The sequence below is a fragment of the Phoca vitulina genome, unplaced genomic scaffold, assembly GCF_004348235.1.
Source record: "Phoca vitulina isolate PV1807 unplaced genomic scaffold, GSC_HSeal_1.0 scaffold76, whole genome shotgun sequence".
NCBI lineage: Eukaryota > Metazoa > Chordata > Mammalia > Carnivora > Phocidae > Phoca > Phoca vitulina.
In genome coordinates, this window is record NW_022589779.1 from 4,637,053 (window position 1) to 4,649,203 (window position 12,151).

General features: G+C 38.9%; 1 protein-coding gene across 6 annotated transcripts in view; it reads right to left on the minus strand.

The window, feature by feature from the left end:
* NAV3 (neuron navigator 3) overlaps nt 1-12,151 on the minus strand; it is a 579,712-nt gene that overhangs the window by 158,082 nt on the left and 409,479 nt on the right. The window contains exon 1 of one of the 6 annotated variants that reach the window (XM_032393721.1): nt 5,401-7,249. The exons of the other annotated variants lie outside the window; for them this stretch is intronic. Coding sequence (XP_032249612.1) covers nt 5,401-5,920 — 520 coding nt within the window. The 5' untranslated portion in view covers nt 5,921-7,249. Of the gene's footprint in view, nt 1-5,400; nt 7,250-12,151 lie in introns of those variants that run through there. 6 annotated transcript variants of the gene reach the window in all.

Genomic DNA, 12,151 nt, shown 5'->3' on the forward strand with positions numbered 1-12,151 from the left:
CAGTAAAGTTTCTAGCATCTGAACCCGGCATGTGTTTAATAGACATGAAACCAGCAGCTTTGCCAGTGTGACAAATGCTGGCCTTGCTCAACCACTACCTGTCATTTGGAGGCAGAGGTGCCGTTAAACCAGTTTGATTATGGACGTGTAATACTTCCAAGCCAGTGGCCATTTGAAACTGGTCTATCTGGATACTGAGAAGAACATGGGGAGATAGTAGAGGAAGTACAAGAAATTTTAATAAGAAAGAAAGATGGAGGAGGAGGGTGCCTGGGTGGCTCAGGTGGTTAAGCGACTGCCTTCGGCTCAGGTCATGATCCTGGAGTCCCGGGATCGAGTCCCACATCAGGCTCCCTGCTCAGCGGGGAGTCTGCTTCTCCCTCTGACCCTCCCCCCCCTCATGCTCTATCTCATTCTCTCTCTCAAATAAATAAATAAAATCTTAAAAAAAAAAAAGAAAGAAAGATGAAGGAGGAAAGGAAGGGAGGGAAAAAGGGAGGTAGGGGGAATGGATGGGTTAAGGGGGGAGAAGGTATGAGAAAGAGAGGGGAAAAGAAGAAGGCAAAGGAAGGGGATGGTAGGAAAAGAGAAGGGAATGGAAGGAAAGGAAAAACAGCAGGGGAAAGTGAACGTAGGAAATAGCATGTATTAAACTCCTGTATGAAAATGGTCGCACAGGCAAGTCAAGATGCATCCCTACAGTCTGTTTCTAGAATATCGGTAGATATTTAACGTGTTCATTCTCTTCCACAGAATTCATGCCAGATTAAAAAAATATATACAACAAATACACCCACCTAACATGTATAATATAATCATAGAGTTGGTAGGGATTTCAAAGAATGTCTCGCCTTACCTCTCAGCCAGTGAGGAAACTCATCTATGCCTCACTTGGGAGACAGCCACGTGCCTCCGCCTGAAACCTCTAAGGCTGGAGATGCATCCTCTCCAGGAAGGCATGACTCCTTCTACCAGTGGACAGGTCTAGTTGTGAAAACATTTCTGAGGATGAGTCATTTGCTTCCCTTTCATTTCCATCCAGTGGTCCTAGGAGCTGTGGAAGGTAACTGAACAACTCCATACTACCTTCACCACGACCCCCAGAGACTGAAAGACACCAACTGCCCACTCCTCTATTTTCTTCTTCAGCCACGCATCACCACATTGTTCATTCTTCCTCATCCCGGATGGTTGCCAAAACAACCACCATTCTGCTGCTGGTCTGTAAATCTCTACTTTTTAACTGACAAAATATTTGAACGATTAAAATATGCTTAACAGTAGCATTATTACTTCAAACTTAGAAAGTATAAAAAAAAGTCCTTAATATATTGTCAAGATAGAAAAATAGGTGTTGTACCCTCACGCACATGGCATAAACTTTTCCTACACTAATTCAAGGCATGCAATCCTTAACCTTATAAATTAACATCACTTTAAAATTCAGAACTGTTAATAACCCTTGAGATTCTAATCATAATCTCTCCGGAACGTCTTCTCATCCTTCTCATAAATAGAGCATATTTGAGAAATGGCTAGGAAGAAGTCTACTTTTTACTTCCAAGTAATCTGGTAAAAGCCTGAAGATAAAGAAGGAGTATGTAAGGAAAATCTTAAAGGGCAGAATATCACTGCAGCCAAAGGAAAAGCAGAGGTAATTGGAGAGATTTTACTCCAAGTGGCCAAAAGAAATAGTGAAGAATGAGACAAAATTGGAGAAGCCAATATCAGAATATAAGATTTCATACAGTAACAAGCCTAAGTTTCTAAGTGATGGTAAGAATTGACAAGTCTTAAAGGAGGGAAGTATTGAGATGACCTTTACTGGAGGGAGGAGGGAATACAGTTATTGACCTTACACAAGGTCAAAGAATATACCATTACATGTCCCCTGTCCCTGGCTCCCTTCCCTCTGTGAGAACTCTTACACTGTAATCAAGTTGCATTTCAACCACTTAACTGCCATAATATTATTAGCATTGATATTTGAATTATTTTCAACACTTTCTTAATATAAATTATAAGAACATTGTATTTTCAGAAATTCCATCTCACTAAATTTTTTTTCACATCTTTATCTTTTAAATGTCCTTCTTCTGGGGTTCCTGGGTGACTCAGGTGGTTAAGCATCGGACTCTTGGTTTCGGCTCAGGTCGTGATCTCATAGGTTGTGGGATCGGGCCCCACACAGAGCCTAGAGCCCAAGTCAGGCTCGCCAGTCAGCACTGAGTCTGCTTGAAGATTCTCTCCCCCTGCCCCTACCCCTCCCCACCCCTATGTGCACTCTCTCTCAAATACATAAATATATCTAAATAAATAAATAAATAAATAAATAAATAAATAAATAAATATCCTTCTTCCAATCCAACATGCATCTTAGATCCTTGGTTTTTCCAACTGCATCCATTTTTGTTTACATAGCTTCTCTCATATTTCAGAACCACAGTCTCCTTTCCTCCTTTGGTCTATTCACTCATATGGCACTGTACTGTTCATGACAATCAAACAGATCTTTTCCTCCCAGTCCTTATTGAGCAAAACATAATTGCTGCCTCATTCATGTTATGGAAGATAACAACCAAGTCAAAATTTATTGCAGTGAATGTTTTCAATGACCCACAAAAGTCAAAATACAATTAAATACACTTACAAACCGCTTTAGGATTACACAAATCTGAAACATCCTAAAAATTTGTATCCAAATGATATCTAGAAGATTGGGGGAGGGAAGGGAGTCTCAACTGAAAAGGCCAAATGTAAAAGCACAAGTAAAATGACATATTTAGTAACATAAAAAAATACATATGATAAATTCATGTAGTCACAAAAGTGTTGTATCTCCTCTCACTTCCCTAATCTCAAAGCCACTGAGGCTCAGTTGAGACTGGCTCTTTGCCCCACTTAAAGAGGACATTTTATAAGCAATGAGAAAGCAGTTTGCAACCATGTTAAAAATTCAAAGTGAATTCTAGAATATACCATTTTGGAAAATGTGTGCAAGCCCTTACCATCCTGTCTGACACTCAGGAGGTTTCCTTCAGGAAAAATAATGGCTTCTACATTTTTGCTTAGGGGTATATGGGCCACTTAATCTGTGTGGTCCTGCTCTTACTTTTTAGGCTTTAAATATATACATTGTAATTAACACTGCCAGCACTGTCATCTTTTAATAGGAAGTCAAATTATATATGAATGAACCTGATTCACAGGGAATTACGTCCTCTACACCACCTATTTTGCAAATATTATTTAGAGTCCAGCTGCCTGATTTATTTTGAGAACCCTAATTTTATAGATGACCCCAACACTGATTTGGATGGAAATTTTTCAAATCCTCTTAAGTCAGATACTTTGGGCAGAAAATAGCCAAAACATGGCCAATTACCTTTTAAATATTCTCCTATATAGTTATAGCACAGACCCTAGTCTGATCTATTAGGATGCTTAAGATTAAGGAGTTGAACTCAAGGAACCCTGCCTAAAAATTAACTTGGAAGAGGCCATTTTGAGTCGGAAACAGAACCTAGTCAAGCACATGGCAGAAATCCTGAAATTCCTGTGTGCTCTGGGCTTGGATATATTTACCAACTTAACATGCAACATTATTTAAGAAACTGCATTGGAGTGCTTCATTATCCTGATATGATTATTCATGTCACAACTATTTGAAGAAATTATTCCTTACTTTCTCACTTGCATTTTTGAATACTGGCATAAGTTGGAGTGGGGGAAGCCTTAAAAAGAATAATCCCATAAATATAATAAGCAGATGCTCAGTTTAAAAACTATGGAATATACAGACTTCTAATGAGAGATTACCCTCTGACAGCAATGCTCCAAGTTATTTATGCACAAAAAGGCATATGTCATCAACACACCCACATACAGCATGGTATAATTTAACAGAGCAACCATCAGATATTGCCCGGGGACTGCTCTCTGTTCATATCTTTGAGAATACTTATATATAAGGTACTTAGAACAAGATAAATGCTACTACTTTAAAGGCAAAAGATGACTATTATTTGATTCTGCAGTTTCAGAGGATCAAAAAAATAAAAAGATCCTTAAGGAGTAAGACTCCCTCTCATGCTTTTGTACTGCATAGAAGTCTTTCATGAGAAACAGTTCATCACAGAAATCATACAATGGTGAAGAAGTAAATCTTCTATGTCTGAGCACCTGGTGTATTCAGATTCAGATTCAGAAATCACTATTCCCACACTGTGGAAACATGACTCTTCTAAAGCCAAACTGACATGAAAAATTGAGCAATATTTGCCTTTGCTGTCTCTCTAAGCTTTCTTCTTCTAAAGCTGGTTCACTGAGATTCCAGAAAGCCTCATCAAGCATCTGGTAACAGGAGGGTTTACACAGAGAATAAAAACACATCTACATTTAGCATCAGTTGTATGAACCAGAAACAAAGAGATCACTGGTCAGGTTTAATTCTTTCCAATATGGGGAGTCTTACATGAAGTTTTCTTGTAAACATACATCTAAGCAACATATGATGTGGTCAATGGTTTAAAACTTAAGGATTTTTGAAGAAGGGACTGTGTGATGTAAATGCACTTTGGCAGAACACTCAATGAACATAACAACTAAAATGGACACAGTTTGGCTATTTAGGCAGGCCCCAAAGTCGAAACTGAAACAAAGTAGAATTACTTCAGATATCTTCATATCTTGTTAAAGATTATGTCAGAAGTTATCACTGAGACTTATGTCATCAAAAAGGCCTACTTTGTAAAGTATAAAAATAGTTCACAGTCATTGACACAGTAGTTTAAATAGTTACAATGTACACACTCAGGATAATTTTTTGCCAAAAACCAAAAAAAAAAAAAAAAAAAAAAAAGCAATGTGTGAGTAAAGCTGTCAAAAGATGCCTTTGCATTTCTGGAAGTGTTACTAGCATGCATGGTGTTTGTCGCTGATGTACAAATGAGGGCCATCTATTTGGATACCAGTGAAGCAGCAGAAGAAACTGACTATACAAAAAATTTACCCAAGAGGCCCTTCATTGTTCATTCCATATTGGTGGGGAGGTCACCTTGAGGGAAATTCAATAAATAGGTCCCGTTAATTACTAAGTAACAAACATGTTTGCAATATTAAAACGTTAACACTCCTTTACGGATGTCTAGAATGTCCTGGATACCAGGCCAATAATGCCTAGGGCAGATCACTGCTATTTATTTTCTCCACACAGACTTTACGACTGGTTCTCAAAGTTCAGCTTTACAAAGAAAATAATGGCAACAAGTAATTAAAAAAAATTTTTTTTGAGTCACTGGAGTTTTAAAAATCCAGTTGGGAGAATGGAAGCTATTTAGCTAATGCAAATGGACAGCTTCTTAAAATCCCATCCTCCTTTTGGGAACAAATCCGACTTACCTAACAAGTCAGTGTAAAGTGCCTGTTCCAGGTCTCCCAGCATTGTGAGGATCACATCCTCATCCAGATGAGCTGTGCCTTCCCGCAGGCAGCTTTCTCCCTCCTCCTCAGCCCAGCTCCTGCTGATGCTGCTTTGCCTGGAGGACACGTTTTCATCTTCGGACCTGCTCTCTTCATCACTCTCGCCTTCCAAGCCTTTTCTGGAAGACCAGTCCTCTAAGCCCTCACTGCCTGACTGGCTGGGAGGCAGGAGGTTCCAGGCGCCCGGGCCACCGGGGTGGTACAGGGACTGCACGGAGCGCGAGAGAAATCGGGACAGCGAACGCCTCTCTGCATAGTCCGATTCTCTCTGGCTGGCCTTTGCAGCATTTCCAAACCAGTTGGAAATGCGCACAGTGGGTCTCCTCTCCCCCTCACCGGTGAGGGAAAGATTGGTCAGAGACTTTTGTTTCTGAAGGCAGGCTCCCTTTCTCCTTACTTCTTTGCTCCGAAACACAGAGAGTTCAGCCGGTCGCTGCATGGCTCTTGCAGGGGCTTCTTCTTTTCAACTGGACTTCATATTGTCTTTTTACAAAGACAGAGCAACGGGCCCTTTTGGTTTTAATTAACACATGCACTTCACTAAAAGCCCCAACAGGCGCCAACATTCACGTAAGACTCTAGAGCGACAGTATGATTAATCAGTTGCCCACAATTGAGCTTGCCACATTCTCTCTCTAATCAGCAGTACTTACAAGTATTTTGCTTGAGTATATCTGAAGCAGAAAAGAGTTCACCAAAGACACTGCTCCAGCTGAAAGTAGCACGGGAAGCCAACTATGTTTTCCAGTCTTCATCCAATCACATGTCTCAGCAGGATGATGGGTCCACATCTCCCTCTATCACTTCTGTGTTCCCAAACGCGAGGTAATGAGGCACCAGTGATCTCTCTCATGGTTTTCTTTCTTTCTTTCTTTCTTTCTTTCTTTCTTTTTTTTTTTTTCCTACCTCTCACCAGCCCTTCACTGATCTAGGTCTGCAGCCCTTGACTCTAGATGAGCTGACACGGTGCAGCACATACAGCCTCTGCATCGGAGCCCCCTAAGAGCAGAAATTAAGCACCGAAGCCCGGGGCTGCACGACCGGCTGGTGTTTTAGTATTCCACCTGCATTCTCAGATCTATGGCCCTTCCTTGCTGCTGCGGTGGATGCTGCTGGCTGCCATGGCAGCAAGCATCCTGCTAAATTAAACCAGAAGCGCCGAAGCGGCTGTCCAGCCTAGAATGCCACAGGTTTCAAAGCCAAGCCTGAAGGAGATGCTACACTATTAACCCTATGCACATTTAAATCACTCCTGGCCACCCAGCCCCAGACACGGACACACACACACACACACACACACACACTCACACGTTCTCCGACTCAGAGAATGACGGACTAATTCTCGATAGCGGCAGGCAGTTGAAGCAGGCAGATCTGCCTTCTGAATGTTGGGATTTGTGCTGTAAAAGCACAAATCAAATTCAAGAGTGTAAAGGACCTGAAAACGTAGCATGACACTCTCCACTGGCTGGCAGATAATGCTTTAAAGGGAAAGACTTCACCTTATCTTTCAAGGGCTTGTTATTCTGAAGCTATTTAGTAAAATCCTAACATGACAATAAAAATCAAGACTTCTTCCTACAAAAATTAGCAAAGAAAATAAGAGGATTTTCCCCAATATTTGCACTCAAAGCATATAACTAAAAGTTGATGGCCAAGTATGGAGAAAATAATGATGTGACAAAAAATATAAAAGGCACATTATGTTTTTTGATACTGAGCATTTCTTTTGGTCTAGTCCATAAACCTATTGCAGCAGCAACAGCTCTTTGTTTTTTAATATTTTAATAAAAACAGAAAATTTATTATATTTATCTTGTACTGGTAGTGTATATTCACCAGCACCCCGAAATTCTAATTTTAGGAAAACTTTTTTTTTTTAAGATTTTATTTATTTATTTGACAGAGAGAGACACAGCGAGAGAGGGAACACAAGCAGGGGGAGAGGGAGAAGCAGGCTTCCCGCAGAGCAGGGAGCCCGATGTGGGGCTCGATCCCAGGACCCTGGGATCATGACCTGAGCCGAAGGCAGACGCCTAACGACTGACCCACCCAGGCGCCTAGGAAAACTTTTAAAATACTTATTAGGTCTAGTAGGGACCATGTGTACCATTTAGAGCTAAGTATTAAAAAAATTTGTTTGAGGTATTCTGTCCATAAACATTCCATATGAAAAGGAGGAAAGTGGAGAAATACATAGAAATATTTGTGCCATTCCAACTGATGAGTCCCTATCATTTTCTGAACTAATATGATCAAATTACCTCTGAGTTTTCACTTCATATTGCCTACCTCAACCAGGGGAAATGCTCAATTTCTTAACTATATAATTAGCATTATAATATACACTGTCTATACCTTTACATATGATAATAACCTACTTTGCAAAGCTAATTAATTCTTATGCCCAGCCTTAAGGCAGATCATACCTAGATCTGTTTCACACACATATATATAAGGGAATTAAATGAAAAGCAATTTTTTACAATTATTTGTAGAAAAGAAACTGCAATTAAGCAAACAAACCTGTGAATGTGAATACTGATTCTCAATTCTTGGGTCTTTAAAAATAAATTTCTTATATAAAATGTGCTTAAATGAGGGTACAAATGTCAAATCAAAGAAAGTGATGATTATCCTTATAAAAACATCATTTTACAAAGTATTTTTTAAAAGATCAAAATGCCACTCCCCTCTGGATTCCTAAGCAATACATTTCTTTTTCTTTATTTGGAATTATTGTGACCCCGTGAATCACCAGGTTATGAGACTATAGTAAATTTACTGACGCTGTAAAACTTTAATTTTTCTGACATGTATTACACTAAAGTACATATGTAGTGTACTCTTGAGTCTCACAGATTCACAAAAAAGGGAATTCTTATGCTTTAGACATCAAAATAAGCGAAAGCAATAATCATGCCCTCTTCTTAAACAAAGGAGCTTGTGAACCAATCAGCTTAAACCAGTGGTTAAACTTTAATGTTCAGAACTCTGGGAGGACTCATTAAGTTATAGCTTGCTGGGCCCCAGCCCCATCCCTACTCATTTAGGAGGTCTGAAAGGGGCTTGAGACTTCGCATTTCTAACATATTTCAGTGATGTAGACACTGCTGGTTCTGGATACTGATAACTACTAGGCTGAGACTAGTGTTTTTCAACTGTGTTGAGGATGTTCAACTGGGTTAGGGGACATTCAGCAACATCAGGAAACATTTTCAGTTGTCACAGCTGGGGAGTGTGGTGCTTCTGACACCTAGTAGGTAGAGGTCAATGATGTTGATATACCCTCTACAGTGACAGGACAGCCCCCACAACAAAGAATTATGCAGACTACAATGTCAGTAGGGCCAAGGTGGAGAAATTCTGGCTTGGACTAAGTTATGTTGAATCTACAAATGTTTTAGAAATTCTAGTGGCTACACTATATCTAAAACTAATGATGTAATGTATGGGGATTAACATAACAATAAAAAAAATTTAAAAAAAAAAAAAGAAAAGAAAAGAAATTCTAGTGGCTTACAAAACCAAAGATGCACTTTTGCTCACATTAACGTCCACTCTGTTGGCTGCAGCTCTGATCCAGGTACCCCTTATACTAAGACCCATACTAAAAGAGCAATACCAGTCTTCAGACATGTTGATATTATGACAGAGGGACAAGCAATGAGAGATCCAAGCATTGACTCTTAAAGCTTCTGCTCAGGAATGGCCCATGTCATTTTTCCACTCACATTTCATTGGTCAAATTAAATCACATGGTCCATCCTGATTCAGTAGATCAGGAAATATAATCCTCGAGTAGGGGTGGATCCATGAAGGGGCTAATAAGGAAGAACTGGTTATTTTGAAGAAATAACCCTAACAGAAAACATCACAAGGGTATTTTTGTTTGTTTCTTTATCTAAACATATTGTTGTCAACTCGCAGCTACAATAGTTTTTCCCCTGGAACTATATCAGTATATCAGTTTACCCTGAACGACAGTGGGGCACCCATTTATTGCTTCTCTAAAGGCAGCCATACCTGCTTGCTTTGGATGTGCATTCATTTATAGGTATAATTATACTTATTTGTATTCACCCATATAAATGTATGTTATACAAGGTGAAGAAAGAAGCTTCAGTGCATAGGAGATGAATATATATAATCAATACTAAAAATGAGAATCACTCTAATTTTGCCAAGACTTAACATAAAGCATAGCTGCTACAATGTTCTAAAAAGGAATACTTTTCAGCTTTTTAGTAAACATAATTATAAAGTGGCTATTTAAGTAAGATATTGAAACTGATTTAAATTACCTGGGCTTGATTTTCTTAATCTTTCTAAACATTCAAGAAAAAGGCAACTTAAGTGATCATTTACAAGTCTTAAATACCATATATTGAGCATTATTCAAGACAAAGCCTGGTAAGTCAGAAAAGAAAACACATGTAACCATTAGCTTATCCTTCCGCTTAATCTAAATTCTCACTTCTAAAATGATTCCCCAAATTCATTCAATTATGTTATTACTTTTTTACAAATGGCATGACAGCTTTGCTAATACTAAGTCAGTCTGGCACTTTCAATGTTTTTCAGTTGAGTATAAATTCTAGATAAAGGTTAAAAAGTGCATTAAACAGATGTTGTACATGTTGGTAAAAAGCTTTATGCACAAAAAAGGGCAAGTGTGAACCTATGTAAAAACAAACAAACAAAAACCAAAAAAATTATCCTAAAAACTTTCCTGAATGATTCCAGTGGTCTAAAAAATAAAGCTCACTTTACATTTGGCAAGATCTCTTGGCACTTGATGAAAGGGATGGTCTCTGAGGCCAAATTCTTTCTGTCAATGAATATAAGAATGAAACCTAAGCCAAAGCAGTAAAATCTGAACCATCGCTTTGGCCGGACTTATAGTATCGAGGTTGTGGCATGAATCTTAAAGGATAGGCAAGAAGCTCACTCACCCATTGCCACAAATTATTTAATATATTCTATCTGACTGTAATAATTAATGGAAGCCCTATTATTAGATTGGATAAATATCACTAACTCCCCCCCCCCCCAAGAAAATGCCAAATAATAGGAAACTTGAATGATACACACAAAGACTTCAGAGGGATAGAAGGTCACCATAATTTAACTACATTTTAACTTCCATTACCATTTAATCACAAAGACAATGTTTTTTATAACTTCATGTGAATTACTATGTAGATGAAAGTGTAAAGAGCTAAGCTTCCTGGCTACCTTCATGAATCTCTCTAACAAACCTGCTTTTCAGTGTGAACCATTCAAGTTTACTCCTTAACAGTATCACAAATCTTTACATGTCACTCATCTTGCAGGTCATGCAATAGGGATGCTTTTCACACTGTTTAAGCATAAAAAGGGATTTTCCCTGGAAAACAAAACAGAAGAATGCAGGGAAGTGGGGGGGGGGGGCGGACAATTTTAGGCATGGCTTGTTCACAGGGGCTCAGACATTTCCCACAATGACCTTGAGCTCATTCTCTCCTGCTCTCGGTTCTGTTTTCTTGGTGTTTGTTTCACTTGAGGGTGAAGGTAACTGCCAGCAACTCCAAGCTTCTTTTGATTAGCTTCAGGTCTAGTGGAAAAACCATGTCTCTCCACTAATAGTCTTAGGAAAAGTTCTGAGATTTATTCTCATTGGTTCTAACTAAACTGAATTGGGTCACATGTCCATTCCTGAGAGAGTCACTGTGGTCAAGGGAAAACGTTGTGCTGATTTGATCTGCTTGGGTCAATTTCACTTGAACCACATAAGCAGCGATCGATAGGGCAATGGTTTCCCCCACAAAAAAAAACAAAAACAAAAACTTAAGGTGCCACTACTATTAGCAGATGGTTGCAAGGGATGCTGGTCAGGCAAAGGTCTACCAGGACATCAAGGTGTATTTACTGTGAAGCCGCTGGTTCTTAAGATACAGAGCTTCTAACTAGCTAAGCTCTTTCCTAAAACACTACATGTAATTTTATATTTCTATTTTTCTATTATTTTCAGGCTCCCTCAAATAGCAGAGGCTTCAAAATTCTCAAAACCTGGATCTTATCCTGCCAAGTCTCAATCCATCAGAGTTCTATATCATTAGGGTTACTTCTCTTGGAGAGCATGACAGAATTATTCCCCAGGGAGGCTCCCGCACCAACCGTAAACAGCAAGAGTTCAACAATAACAATAGCACTGAAATTTCTGGTTATAAAAAATCCAGTGAGCTACCAAGACTCCAGTGAACTTAAGATAAGTTCCCAGTTTTACAATAAAAAACAAATGAAACTAATAAGATAAGTAGAATTTTTTTTTTTCAAATTGTTTTCACTGAAGTTGTTTCTTCCTGGAATATTATTTTAAGCCCTATCTAACTCTTTACATCTAACTTAGTTGTTCCCAGGCAACTAGTAATTTAATTATTTGTGATGTTAACGTTTCTATCTTACTCTTCCATAGCAGGATTCATGTCTTAGTCGTGTTTCCTTTCCCAATCCTTGCAATGTCTGGCATGGATAAGGTACCAGGTCAAGATTACTGAAAAATATGGGTAGATGAATAAAACTATCTCACAACAATCCTGTGAGTTTATTAGGCATCATAGTCATCTCACAAAGAAAGGAAATCAAAAAACAATTCAGCTAAATAATGGCAGTAGAGAGGCCAGAAGTA